The sequence below is a fragment of the Rhinatrema bivittatum genome, chromosome 2 (genome assembly GCF_901001135.1).
Source record: "Rhinatrema bivittatum chromosome 2, aRhiBiv1.1, whole genome shotgun sequence".
NCBI lineage: Eukaryota > Metazoa > Chordata > Amphibia > Gymnophiona > Rhinatrematidae > Rhinatrema > Rhinatrema bivittatum.
This window is the reverse complement of record NC_042616.1, coordinates 661873599-661888708: the sequence shown is the minus strand read 5'-3', so window position 1 is coordinate 661888708 and position 15110 is coordinate 661873599. Positions and strand designations below refer to the sequence as shown.

Here is a 15110-nt window from a genome sequence, read left to right as displayed (position 1 = left end):
TGTGTGTGTGTGTGTGTGTAAGTGTGTATGTGAGAAAGGAATGGAGCTTCTGTGTGTCTGTGTGTGTGTGTGTGTGTGGTGTATGTGAGAAAGGAATGGAGCTTCTGTATGGGTGTATGTGATGTGTATGTGAGAAAGGAATCTGCCAGTTTAAAAAAATGAAATGGGATAATACATATACCTCAACTTTTGTACTGGTAGCACAACTTTTGAAAAGTTGGATGAAAGATGAAATTACTGAATTTTAAGCATCCCTCTTCTGGAAAATAAAATTTAACTTAAAGTGGGTAGAGACAAATACTAAAGCAAAAAAAAAATTAAAGTATTTAAAATGTTCATCTCAGCAAAATCACAAATTTAAGATACTGATGCCAGGTGGGGTTTGTTTTTTGTTTTTTTTTTTGAAGCATAATTTAAGCATGAAGACTAGAATAGTTCCAATCTGAAACGGTTTCGCTTTTTTTTTTTTTTATAGCCATTAGAAAATGTATATTTTTAAATGGCTAAGACTGGAATCTTCCCATTTAAAAGGGAAGCTGACTAAGGATGTCTTTCCATTCCGTATCTCCCACATGAATAATCATACGACTGATAGTTTGAAGAAAGACACTTGCTTTATTGCCTGAAAGCATAAAACAAGAGAAGCTGTCCCTTGGGAGGACAGAACCTGAAGGAAGGGTGTCATTTGCCTTCTGATAGGAATGTGGTTTTCTTATTTAAGGGTTGGGAGCATCACTTTCACTTTTAATAAAAGTAGAAATCATGCAAGTCTGAAAGCAAGATACTTCTGTGAGAGTGTAATGTGTATGTGAGACAGGGAGGGTGCTTCTATATGTGTGTGGTGTATATGTGAGACAGAGAGGGTACTTCTGTATGTGTGTGGTGTATATGTGAGTCAGGGAGGGTGCTTCTATATGTGTGTGGTGTATATGTGAGTCAGGGAGGGTGCTTGAATGTGTCAATGTGTGTGTGCGAGACAGATGGAGCATGTTTTTGGCTGGCTTGTGGCTGTGAGAGAGGGCATGTGTGTGATTGAGCCTGTTTGTAAGTGAGATAGAACATGTGTGTGATTGAGAGCTTGTGTGTAAGTGAAATAGAGAGAGCATGTGGGTGATTGAAAACCTGGGTGTAAGTAAGAGAGAGCGAGAGCACTGTGTGATTGAGAGAGACTGGCCAGAGAGGTGACATGTGTATGTGTGAGAAAGACTGATCAGGGAGATGACTGGTATGTATGTGCTTGTGTATGTGTGTGTGTGAGAGAGAGAGAGAGAGACTGGTTGGGGAGATGATTGATGTGTGAGAGACAGAAACTGGTGCTGAGGGTATGACTGGTGTGTGTGTGTGTGTGTGTGTGTGAGAGAGAGAAGAGACTGGTTGTGGTCCCTAAGGAAGAGGACTGTGAGGACAGCTTCAGCAGCTACTGCTGCTTCTGGTGTGGCCTGCAAGGGAAAGGAGTAGGAGAACTGCTGGAGAGGGTAAGTAAAGGTGGCTTTTTAAGTTCATTTTTCTTGATTGACTACCATTTTAATTATTGGGTAGTATGTGATGTGTCTGCTGTTTGAAATATTTTATTGGTGAGTGGTAAAGCTTTCAAAATTTGCATGAGTCTTTAATTATTGGATATTCTATTCATCAGTTGTTTTGAAATTATTTTATTTGTATGATTTTATAATTATGATTAATGATTTATATATCTTGATTTTATTGATTTGTTTCACAAGGAATGGTGAAATATTTGTTTTCGATTGTTACACTGTATAGAGTCTGGCGTGATGCGTTTTACAGTTCACTTTTTGTCTGCACATTTCTATTTATACTTTATGTGGCTTTATTCTGTATTTGGTGAGGGTTTGTGTTCTGCATGCAAAGACTGAGATGGAGCATTCTTTTAGCATGTGGTTTCTCTGTAGGGATCTGTAGTAGCTTGGCCTGTTCTGTTTGCCTGATAGGAGGTATATTGATATTTTAGATTCTGGTGTAATATTTGTGGTATTCTTTTTCATAGGTGGGGTTGTTATTCTTTGAGTGTTGGCAAATAGTACCGTGTTGATACGGGAGGACCATGCCGAAATATATCACAATAGGTATGATGCCATGTGAATTCCAAGATGCAAAGTTTTCTTGTTGGCATCACAACAGTGCATGAAATTATCACAATAACTTGTATATTAATTTTACCTCAGAATGTCATTTTTCATGTAAAATATGTTATAAATGCATAATTTTAAATTGTTTATGGGGAGGGGGCGCCAGACTGTAAGGCTTGCATAGGGTGCCTAATACCCTTGCACCGGCCCTGCCTCTTTCTCATACACACATGCTCTCACTCTCTTTTTCTGGAGTCTGTGGTGGAAGGAGGAGGTTGCACAGTCTCCTCCTCATTAAAATGCCAGCAGGATGGGGTGCACCAGCGGTCCTTTGGGCTACCTCTTTCTCAGGCGCTAGGATGGGGTATACCAACAGCCTGTTGGGCTTCTTTTTTCTTGGCCACTGGGATGGAGTGTGCCAATCATGTGTCAGGCCTCTTGTTTCTCAGCCGCTGGCAGAATGGGGTGTACCAGCTGCCTGTCGGGCCTCTTCTTTCTTATACATACACGCTCTCTCTCATACACACATGCTCTCACACACATACACATGCTACCTTTTAATCTGCCAGATGTGGATTGGAGTATCCCATCTGTAGAATCTACTAGAAGTAGAGACATAGTGGATACTTTTCAAGGGGCTCTGTTCAACAAATGGTAATGGAACCCATGAGGGAGGGTGTGATATTTAACCTAGTGCTCACAAATGGGGATAATGTCTCAAATGTTTGAGTAGGTATCACTAACAGGATACAGAGTTTTGAATTTCACAAGTACAGACTTTGTCAAAATGGGAATGTTCCTAGAGGAAGAACTAAAAGACTGGGGGAAACTGGGCAAGGTGGAACAACAGTGGGCCATACTGAAAGGAGCTATTACAAAGCCAAAAAAATATATGTTATAAAAGTAAACAAAAATAAGAGGAAATATAAACTGATCTGGTTCTCAAAGGAAGTGGTTAGAAAAATAAAGGCAAATAGAAGAGTGTTCAAGTATTATAAAGCATCCCCAAAAAGAGGAACACAGAGAAGAATAGCTGGTGAAAATGAGGGAGACGAAGAAAGAAATCAGGAAAGCAAAAGGTCAGGCAGGAGAAAGGATTGCCAAAGAGGTAAAGCAGAGGTGACAAAAAATTTTTCAGATATATCAGAGAAAGAAGGAAGGTTCGAAGTGATAGAGTGAAACTGAATGGTGTCGAAGAATAATGTTTGAAGAGAGACAAAGAAATGGCAGAAATATTAAACAAATACTACAGTTCAGTGTTCACTAAAGAGGGACTGTTGCTGGTTGACTAGATAAGGTTGGGGAGATGAAATTCCATTTATGAAACAGAATGTATGGAAAGAGTTAGGCAAACTGAAAGTGGACAAGGCTATGGGGCTGGATGAGGTATATCTCAGGATACGGAGGGTGCACAGAGATGTGCTGGTGGGTCTGCTAAAGGACCCTTTTCAATAGATCCCTGGAAATGGGAGTGGTGCTGTGAGATTGGAGAAGAGCGGTGATGGTCCCACTTCACAAGAGTGGTAGTAGAGAGGAGGCTGGAAACTACAGGCCAGTTAGCCTCACATCGGTGGTAGAAACATTAAGGGAGATGCTGCTGAAGAAAAGGATAATGAGCTATCTACAATCTGGTGGGTTGCTGGACTTGAAGCAGCATGGATTTACCAGGGGAAGATCTGCAACAGAAAGCCAGCTCAACAAATAAGAAATTGAAATTGGGAGAACATGTGTCACCACCATCTGTTCCTCTACCTTTTGTTTTGGAGCAGGGGAAGAAGGTGGATGAACCATCCAAGACTGGTGTTAGCAGGGCAGGGGTAAGGATAGAGGGAGCACTTCTCCATGATTACTGATTCTTAAGTAATGGAGCTAGTATTTTCAACAACTGATTCTAAGGAAGAATCTTGTCTGGGATTCCTTGAATCAGAAGATATTGAAGAGCATGTAGCTGAAGAAAAATTGAGATCTCTAGTCAGTAGCATCTTAGCCTCCCGTGAGATGATAGATGGTACTGAAGGTATTGAGAGCAAACTCCAGGAAGAAAAGGCATTACAGGCAGAGAGCATGAGTGATGTCCCTGGCCTTCTTTCTCATGATCCACCCTCAACCTCAACTCCATTGCTAGCATCAGTCCCTAAGGATGAAAAAAGAGATCACACAAGGCATCCCTGGTCTGGAATCACTTTAAAGTGAGGGAGATTCTGTGTTTTGCTCATTGCATTCACTGCAGTAAGGCCATTAGTTGAGAGAAGGCATTGGGGCATCTGTAAAATGTTGGTATACAGCATCATGTGCACAAGCAGCACCCATTAACACTGGCATCAGGGGAGGGCAACAATACTAGCCTGGGGACCGCCCTCTGCCACTCAAAGCAAAAGCCAAAGGAAAGGAGTTGAAAAGAGGAAGCTGATGCCACAACCCTTTCCACCAGTCAGATGGCAGGTTGGCAACTTCCTGTCATGTGCCTGCAGCGGCAACCTACCATACAGGAAATGGAGTGGTGTTCTGTACGAAAGTCCTGGGGTAAGAGGCAAGCAGCATCAAAAGCAGTAACAAGGTCACTGGGAAAATGATTGCCCTGGATGACCAGCCCATGCAGATAGTGGAGAATATGGGCTTTAAAGGTATGTTTCACCTCTTAGCCCCTGGTAACAAAGTGCTGAACAGGACTACATTTAGTAGGCAGGTTATTCTCACACTGTACAACCAGTGACGTAGTCACATGCAGACACATCTGGCTAAGGCAGAAGGGGGGAGCGTGCATTTCATCAGTGCCATCTGGACCAAAGCAAAACCTACCCATGCTCACCTCTCCGTGATGGCACACAAGAGGAAGCTTGCAGAGGCAGGGGCAGGCAGCAGCTCTAGCAGGAACCAAGCATCAGAGTGCAGATAGACTGTGCTGCATACCCAGGTAATGGATAGCCTTCATACCTTGTGCAATATTCTACCAGCCATAAGAAAGATGCTGGAGGATTGGCAGCTAGAAGAGAGGGGCATACAGCTTCTTTTGTGACAGATAATGGTGCAAATATTAAGGATGTTAGGGAAAACATTTTAGTTGTGTTTTTTCTTTTTGTTTTTTCTCCTGGGTATCATTTTGTTAAATGTTTATTTTGTTTCTGTAGTTTATTTGTTTCTGCAGTATATTTTGTTTTGTTTCTGTAGTTTCAGAAACAAAATAAACATTAAAACACCCCCAAAACAAAACAATAATAATAAAAAAAATAAAATGGATCCTCCCCAGGACCACCTGCACCTCCATCTCCCCCACCCCCCAAAACTTGCTGGGGCCAGGAACTCTCCAGCCCTCACTTACCCTGACCGTGTGGGGGGTACTATAGATATTGTCAGCCTTACACCAGGGCTCAGCACATAGCAGATGCCAAGGCCTCAGCCTAGCCCAATTCTGGGGCCCAGCCCAGAGACCAGGTCCTGATGTAGAACCCTCAATCAAAGCCGGATGCTGAGGTCCAGCTCGGAGGCTGGGTCCCATCGCTGGGATCTCAGTAGAGGTGTGCATCCGTTTTCCACGTACTTATAATCCACAACTTATTTTTTGCTATCTGTTAAATACATGGGGAGGCGAAATGCATCGCGACTCCCCACGTATTAAACAGATTTCTGTTTTATTCAGCCTAAATAAAAATTTAAACCCCCCCACCCTCCTGACCCCTCCCAAGACTTACCAAAACTCCCTGGTGGTCCAGCGGTGGGGTCCAGGAACTCACTCAGACCCTCGGTGCTAGTTTCATCATGGCGCCGATAGCCTTTGTCACAGGGGCTACCGGTGCCATTGGTCAGCCCCTGTCACATGGCCATCGGCGCCATCTTGTGCTCCTACCATGTGACAGGGGCTGACCAATGGCACCGGTAGCCCCTGTGACATAGTATGGGCAAAGGCTATCGGCGCCATTTTGAGTCCTGGCGTCGGACGGCAGGTCGCTCTGGGACCCCCGTTGGACCCACAGGGACTTTTGGCCAGTTTGGGGGGGCCTCCTGACCCCCACAAGACTTGCCAAAAGTCCAGCGGGGGTCCGGGAGCGACCTCCTTGCACGCTGGCCGTCCGATCCCAATACGCAAAATGGCGCCGATCGCCTTTGCCCTCACTATGACGGCGATCGGCGCCATTTTGAGTATTGGCGGGACGGCGATTTTGAGTCTCAAAATGGCGCCGATCGCCGTCATAGTGAGGGCAAAGGCGATCGGCGCCATTTTGAGTATTGGCAGGACGGGATTTTGAGTCTCAAAATGGCGCCGATTGCCTTTGCCCTCACTATGACGGCGATCGGCGCCATTTTGAGACTCAAAATCGCCGTCCCGCCAATACTCAAAATGGCGCCGATCGCCGTCATAGTGAGGGCAAAGTCGATCGGCGCCATTTTGCGTATTGGGATCGGACGGCCAGCGTGTAAGGAGGTCGCTCCCGGACCCCCGCTGGACTTTTGGCAAGTCTTGTGGGGGTCAGGAGGCCCCCCAAGCTGGCCAAAAGTCCCTGTGGGTCCAACGGGGGTCCCGGAGCGACCTGCCGTCCGACGCCAGGACTCAAAATGGCGCCGATAGCCTTTGCCCATACTATGTCACAGGGGCTACCGGTGCCATTGGTCAGCCCCTGTCACATGGTATGAGCACAAGATGGTGCCGATGGCCATGTGACAGGGGCTGACCAATGGCACCGGAAGCCCCTGTGACAGGCTATCGGCGCCATGATGAAACTAGCACCGAGGGTCGGAGTGAGTTCCCGGACCCCACTGCTGGACCACCAGGGAGTTTTGGTAAGTCTTGGGGGGGTCAGGAGGGTGGGGGGTTGTAGTTAATTTAGTAGTAACGTATTTACAGATCGACAACTTATTGAATTCTCCATACTTCCGCATGAAACGGAATTGACCCCCCATGAATACGTATCGCGTACTCAACGAAAACTTTTTGCCTGCAGATCCCTAGATCTCAGCCCATGCCCAGGCCCAGAAGCCAGATACCAGGCACTAGGCATCTTCTTCATCAACATTCTCTTCAAAATGATCCCCTCTGCTTGGAGGATTCACCAGAGTGATATCTGTCCAGTGCCTTCGTCCTGAGGGGAGGATGCCATTTTGACGTATAGCTGGGAAAATGAACAGCTATATATCGATATGGTGCCCTCCACTCAGGAGAAAGATGTCAGAGAGACATCATTCCTGGTTGTCCTCCAAGCAAAGGATGTCTGGAGGCCTGGTCCCTGGCATCAGGCCTGGGCCTAGTCTGAGGCCTCAGCCACTGCAGCTGAAAGTGACTGAGATTTATTTTTCTGTTTTGGACTTTGAGTTGTTGTCTGGTGCATCAGCTATTTGTGTATTTTATCTGTCATCGGTGCCAGTAAAAAACTTGTTTTGACCAATGTTTTTTTGTATTTGGGACTGGTGTTGTGGGCCACCAAAATAAACACTTAATAACTGTACCTTTTCTAAGTTTGCTATGTCTATTTTGAGAGAGGATCAGAAGTGCATACAATACTCAAGGTACGATCAGAAAATCGATCGATACAGAGACAATATGTGTGGGTATGTTCCCAATATTATTCTCAGTAAAGATGGAGGCAACCATTCATTCAGTTTTTCTGATATTGCCTTGTCCTCCATGAGCACCCCCCTCTTACCCCTCAATTATTTAGCAGCTCAGATGGCTCCCTAACATCTTTTTGCTGCAAATGTATTTGAAAATGTTTTAAATTTTAGGTTTCAAGGAGGATGCTTGTATAAAACCTGTGAATTTTTAAACGGAATATTGAAATGGAACCTACTTATTAAGCACAGAAATAGTAAAACCTGGGTTTTACTATTTACTAGGGGATGTGTACACAAGTCAAGATTACATGTGCCCACTGTATTTTCAAAGCTCCGAAGTGCACGCATCTTGAGCTGTGCGCACATTTCACTGAGACTGAAAAAGAGGTGGGGTGTAGGCATGATCTGGGTGGGGCAAGGGAATTCCGAGGTGGGCAAAGTTAAATATTCACACATCTGCTATGGAGGAGGTGTAACTTAAAAAAAATAGCCATTTCTGATGGGTTTAAAGGGACTGGGGTAAGGTAACTGGGTGGAGTGCAGGCTATTATACCAGGGGGGGTTTGGAAGACCTAGCTCTTAACTGGAAGAACTGGTAAAACTGACAATGTGGTAAATGCGCGCCTATTCTAAAATACTCTGACTTACATGGTAGCTAGGCACATCCACTTAAAATTGGGCGCATATATGTGCACGTTATAAAAATCGCCACATCCATGAGCGCATGCTGACACACATGCGTCAATTTGTGCCCGCGCACCACTTTGAGAGTTACTGTCCCTGATTGTAAATGGGAGTCAGATCAATTGGTTCCACAACATTTCAAGTCTTTACTACCACCAATCAGTGCTGCTGCTCTGAGCGCTTTCACCTGCAGTTCACTACACCATCACTTCTTGTAAGTCAAAACTACCAGGGATGAATCTCTTCCTCCTCCCATGTTTGAAGAAAAGTTGTAATATATCCAAAGCATTTCCCAAACTGGATTACAGTGATTGTAAAACAAACAAAAGGGAGGGATAAATTCTCCTACCGGTGCACTCCGCTATTGCACATAATGATGTGGCAGGCTCCCAGTCTGCTACACAGCTCTGAGGAAACTGACAGCAATCCGACCCCTGAGGCACTGCAAGCAGTGTAAGCACAAGCTGCCGTGCGTTTTGATCTGATGAAAGATTCTACCAGTCGATAAAGGTCATCCAGCACATTCAGTGGCCGCTTCAGCTGCCAAGAAGAGAGAACAAAAACACAAAAGTGAAACTAGTCTTGACAGGAGGTAATTAGTTGTGCAAATATATATATATTTTTTTTTATAGAAAAATGACAATCAAATGTCTCTCAAGCTTAAAAGATTACAACATAGAAAGTGATATTGCATAAAAATATGGCAATAGAAACATAAAAATATATTTGGATTGTATTTTCTCTTCCCTTGCCAGGATTCTTTTTATCGTTCCAGTTCAAAAAATTGGCATAATTTGATTTGGTGCTTGCCTTTGAAATCCTGGGGTAAACAAATTCAGTCTTTGAAGGCTGCAAACCAGTCTGGTTAACAGGATACCCACAATGAACATTCACCGCATTATATAAACCTGTGCAAAAGGTGGGTTAATATACATCTTTTGATCACTCTGAAAGCAGACAAGCTTGCAGCCCTTGAGGACCAGAATTCCTCCCTGTGGTTCTGTAGCATCTCTACTGAGACTTTTTTCTTCCTTTTTTCTGAATCAAACGATTTTTTTTAATTGTTTTTAAACGTTGCTATAAAAGATATCCTTTAAAATTCCATTTAATGTAATGCTGCTACTTATATGGTAATTACTTTTGCTACTCTTGTTCAAGGACCCGAAGAAAAAGATCATACTTCACACCAGACAGCAAGGGGTTAACATTCCTCAGCTGTATCACATGACCCTGTGTGGAAGGGGTGGGACTGTAAGGGTTGCCTAGATAGGTTGTAATCTATATTCGTTAGTCTGAGTCTCCATCTTTCTCCCTGCCTTGTCACATCAGCACAATCCCTATGTACAGAATCATGCAGCTGTGAATATAATGATTAGAATTTTTCTATCCCAGTTTCCCAAGTAAAGTATCATTGTATGCTACCACAGAAGAGTGCTGAGCCATTTCTATTTCACAGTAAATATTTCTCCTGGAGATTTGAGTCTCTACACACATATACCCCTCTTTTGATCCTGAACAACAAGATTGGGACAGACTGGTGCCACCAAAAAACACAACTCTGAGATGTCTCTGGCGCTTACTTTACATGCTGAACAATCTAGAGCAGTGGTTCTCAAACCTGTCCTGGCGGTCCCCCAGCCATTCATGTTTTCAGGATATCCACAAAGAATATGCATGAGATAAATTTGCATGCACTGCCTCCATATATCTCATGCATATTCATTGTGGATATCCTGAAAACCCGACTGACTGGAGACCCCCAGGACAGGTTTGGGAACCTAGGATCCAGAGTGCTTATGTTGAACAGATATATCAAAAACTTTATAATGGAATAAAGCCTGGAGTCTTAGTCACCACACAATTTTGAGAATATTAATTGAGGAAGAGACCCAATGATAGAAGGCTTTACTGCTACATAGGGAGGGTCATTTTCAAACATCCTGCAAATATAAGCATAAATTACACCAATTTTCAAAGTGGACTTACATGTATAAATTCAAGCCAGTGCCATTTTCTTATACAGAAAAAAATGATAATGGTGCCAGCCTCAGTCTGATGGGGCAATATATAATTGTACAACTGGTGGGCGGCAGAGACTGAGATCTCTCCTGCCCTGCCCTCTGAAGAAAGATCTGGACTAAGCTGATCAAGTGAGAAATGTGGAGGGGTTTGTGGTTCTTTTCCATTTTTTGCTAGCAGGGGCAACTCTATATTTTAAAAACCAAACAAATGAAAACAAAAATTTCATTCATTTTAAGGGGAATTGTAAAAGTTGGGAGTGTGCCAAAATTGGGAGATGTGCGCGCATATGGGACATGTGTGGGTCCACCCAATTTTAAAAGCCGCCCACATTCACACACAAGTCCCAATGAGCGAATATCTCACATTGCACAAAAGGGGGTAGAATATGGGCGTGGTGTGTCCGGGGCATGGGCGTGTCAGGTCGGGGCAAAGAGATGACTGGGCAGGTACCTAAGCACCTGGGCGTGCGCTCAGGTCCAGAGCCACATACCTTACTTTTGCTGTAGAGGAGATGTAAGTCATAATAAAACTATTTCCAGAATCTGTGAGGGGTTTAAGGGGTCTGGGGTAACTGGGGGTAGGGGAAGCGCAGGCTAAAGAACCAGGGGGGTTTGGAGGACCTAGTTCTCGACTGGGTGAACTGGAAGACAAACTGGTGAACCTGGTCATAGTGTGGACACGCGCCTGTTATAAAATTCCCTCATTTACGCAGCTGAAACCCGATTTATGCTGCTGGGCACACACAAGCTTATAATTAGGAGCACATATACGTGTGCCTAGGCATTTTTATAACATGCGTGCTTATGTGCACATACTTTTACCAACATATTGGGTGGGAAATTTTATAAAAGACTCCCACAAAACAGTAGGGATGTGAATCGTTTTTCAACGATTAAAATTATTGTCCGATAATGTTTATATCGTCTTAAATCGTTATAGAACACGATACAATAGAAATTCTAACGATTTATCGTTAAAAATCGTTAAATCGTGTTAGTGCGCACTAACTCGAGTTAGTGCGCACTAACTCCCCGTTAGTGCGCACTAACTCGATTTAGTGCGCACTAACTGAAAATGATACAAATAAACACTTTCCAGGTCACTGAAGGTCAGTTAGGAATGAATATGTGTTCCTATTGGCTGGCTGCCCTCTTATCTATTGATATTACCAAGGTTACCACTGAGGTGATGGTTGGGGGGATGGGAAATGGAACTGGAAACTAACGAACACCAACAGAAAATGAAACAAAGTGTTCACACTTCCCAGGTCAGTAAAGGTCACTTAGGAATGAATATGTATGTATGTATTCCTATTGGCTGGCTGTGCTCTTATCTATTGATGTTACCAATATGGTTGGGGGGATGTGAAATGGAAACAGTTGGAAGCTTGACAAAAAAAGTAATGTAATGATCAGCACTCACGTGACTAGAACTTGTTTGTTTATTATTTTTGTTAGCAGGCACCTGAAATGCTAGTGCATGTTGAATTTGCCAATCACTGTGCATTTTAGAAAGGTGGTCCTGGCTGGAACTGTACACAGTTCAAATATATGTAATTGATTGTTGGTAAGTGTATTTTTTAAGTAGCCACACTGGCACCAGTATGTTTACTTTTCCTCCTACTTAACTCACTAGCTCAGCTTTGTAAGAAGGGCTTCTCTGCTTGTGTGTTGTTTTTGTTTGGTGTGAGGAGAGCAGAAACATCAGATCTTTATTCAATCTACTACAGTCATCTCTTACAGTGCCCTATCCCTATTAATACCAGGAGTGTTGTGATCTTCCTGCACACAGTGCCCTAACCCTGATACCAGTCTGAGACAGCTCCCTCCCTGCATTACTAGTGAGAGGCTGGCTTCACAGACAGGGGGGAGCTGCCTGACCCTCACTCCTGACTTCCCCCATGTCCCAGCTAGTGAATGGTGTGTGGGTGAGGGGGGGGGGGGGAGGATGGTGAAGTCTGAGACAGCTCCCTCCCTGCATTACTAGTGAGAGGCTGGCTTCACAGACAGGGGGGAGCTGCCTGACCCTCACTCCTGACTTCCCCCATGTCCCAGCTAGTGAATGGTGTGTGGGTGAGGGGGGGGGGGGAGGATGGTGAAGTCTGAGACAGCTCCCTCCCTGCATTACTAGTGAGAGGCTGGCTTCGCAGACAGGGGGGAGCTGCCTGACCCTCACTCCTGACTTCCCCCATGTCCCAGCTAGTGAATGATGTGTGGGTGAGGGGGGGGGGGGAGGATGGTGAAGTCTGAGACAGCTCCCTCCCTGCATTACTAGTGAGAGGCTGGCTTCACAGACAGGGGGGAGCTGCCTGACCCTCACTCCTGACTTCCCCCATGTCCCAGCTAGTGAATGGTGTGTGGGTGAGTGGGGGGGGAGGATGGTGAAGTCTGAGACAGCTCCCTCCCTGCATTACTAGTGAGAGGCTGGCTTCACAGACAGGGGGGAGCTGCCTGACCCTCACTCCTGACTTCCCCCATGTCCCAGCTAGTGAATGGTGTGTGGGTGAGGGGGGGGGGAGGATGGTGAAGTCTGAGACAGCTCCCTCCCTGCATTACTAGTGAGAGGCTGGCTTCACAGACAGGGGGGAGCTGCCTGACCCTCACTCCTGACTTCCCCCATGTCCCAGCTAGTGAATGGTGTGTGGGTGAGGGGGGGGGAGGATGGTGAAGTCTGAGACAGCTCCCTCCCTGCATTACTAGTGAGAGGCTGGCTTCGCAGATAGGGGGGAGCTGCCTGACCCTCACTCCTGACTTCCCCCATGTCCCAGCTAGTGAATGGTGTGTGGGTGAGGGGGGGGGGGAGGATGGTGAAGTCTGAGACAGCTCCCTCCCTGCATTACTAGTGAGAGGCTGGCTTCACAGACAGGGGGGAGCTGCCTGACCCTCACTCCTGACTTCCCCCATGTCCCAGCTAGTGAATGGTGTGTGGGTGAGGGGGGGGGGGAGGATGGTGAAGTCTGAGACAGCTCCCTCCCTGCATTACTAGTGAGAGGCTGGCTTCACAGACAGGGGGGAGCTGCCTGACCCTCACTCCTGACTTCCCCCATGTCCCAGCTAGTGAATGGTGTGTGGGTGAGGGGGGGGGGGGAGGATGGTGAAGTCTGAGACAGCTCCCTCCCTGCATTACTAGTGAGAGGCTGGCTTCACAGACAGGGGGGAGCTGCCTGACCCTCACTCCTGACTTCCCCCATGTCCCAGCTAGTGAATGGTGTGTGGGTGAGGGGGGGGGGGGGAGGATGGTGAAGTCTGAGACAGCTCCCTCCCTGCATTACTAGTGAGAGGCTGGCTTCACAGACAGGGGGGAGCTGCCTGACCCTCACTCCTGACTTCCCCCATGTCCCAGCTAGTGAATGGTGTGTGGGTGAGGGGGGGGGGGGGGGAGGGATGGTGAAGTCTGAGACAGCTCCCTCCCTGCATTACTAGTGAGAGGCTGGCTTCGCAGACAGGGGGGAGCTGCCTGACCCTCACTCCTGACTTCCCCCATGTCCCAGCTAGTGAATGGTGTGTGGGTGAGGGGGGGGGGGAGGATGGTGAAGTCTGAGACAGCTCCCTCCCTGCATTACTAGTGAGAGGCTGGATTCACAGACAGGGGGGAGCTGCCTGACCCTCACTCCTCCGGGGTATTGTGATCTTCCTGCACACAGTGCCCTATCCCTGATACCAGGGGTGTTGTGATCTTCCTGCATGCAGTGCCCTATCCCTATTAATACCAGGAGTGTTGTGATCTTCCTGCATGCAGTGCCCTATCCCTATTAATACCAGGAGTGTTGTGATCTTCCTGCATCCAGTGCCCTATCCCTGATATCGGGATGTGTGCAAGAAGATCACAACACCCCCGGTATCAGGAATAGGGCACTGTGTGCAGGAAGATCACAACACCCCCAGTATCAGGAATAGGGCACTGTGTGCAGGAAGATCACAACACCCCTGGTATTAGGGATAGGGCACTGTGTGCAGGAAGATCACAACACTCCTGGTATTAATAGGGATAGGGCACTGTGTGCAGGAAGATCACAATACCCCTGGTATCAGGGTTAGGGCACAAGTTCTAGTCACATTGACTGATCACATTACTTGTTTTGTCAAGCTACCAACTGTTTCCATTTCCCATCCCCCATATACTGTCAGTAGGAAACTTGGTAACATGAATAAATAAGAGGGCAGCCAATAGGAATACATATTCATTCCTAAACTGACCTTAACTGACCTGAAAAGTGTCAAATTGTATCATTTTCAGTTAGTGCGCACTAACTCCCAGTTAGTGCGCACTAACTCCCGTTAGTGCGCACTAACTCGAGTTAGTGCGCACTAATCGGAAAAAACGATTTTTAACGATTTTTTAACTAAAAAATCGTGCCTAAGACGATTTTCTTGCCCTGCCACACGATTTCTATCGTTAAGACGATATGGAAAACGATTCACATCCCTACAAAACAGTCTGTAAATTAAATGCACTATGTATGGATCATCCAAATAGCATCTGAAATCAATCATATTATTTTATAATCCAACTTCCTTAGTTAGCATTGCTAGTGGATTATATGGACCATCATATAACCCATGCAGCAGCCATAAACTTAGTTTAGTTTTTATTGCAATTTGGGTCACATATACTATAATAATTGGTCCTATTGGATTTTATGGCAAATGATTTTTTTTTAGAAATTTGTTTTATATGAAAATGATGACTCCATATTAAGCAATTCACTATGACAGAGCTCACTGAAGCAGTGTGCCGCTGTATATCTTAAATGCATGTCAAAATCTGTTAAAA

The 15110-nt window shown here is 45.5% G+C and overlaps 1 protein-coding gene across 1 annotated transcript in view; it reads right to left on the bottom strand.

Moving 5' to 3' along the window:
• The window catches only part of PREX2 (phosphatidylinositol-3,4,5-trisphosphate dependent Rac exchange factor 2), a 922406-nt gene that overhangs the window by 108157 nt on the left and 799139 nt on the right, over window positions 1-15110 (bottom strand). Inside the window, exon 37 of the mRNA XM_029591436.1 lies at window positions 8665-8855. Coding sequence (XP_029447296.1) covers window positions 8665-8855 — 191 coding nt within the window. The remainder of the gene's footprint in view (window positions 1-8664; window positions 8856-15110) is intronic.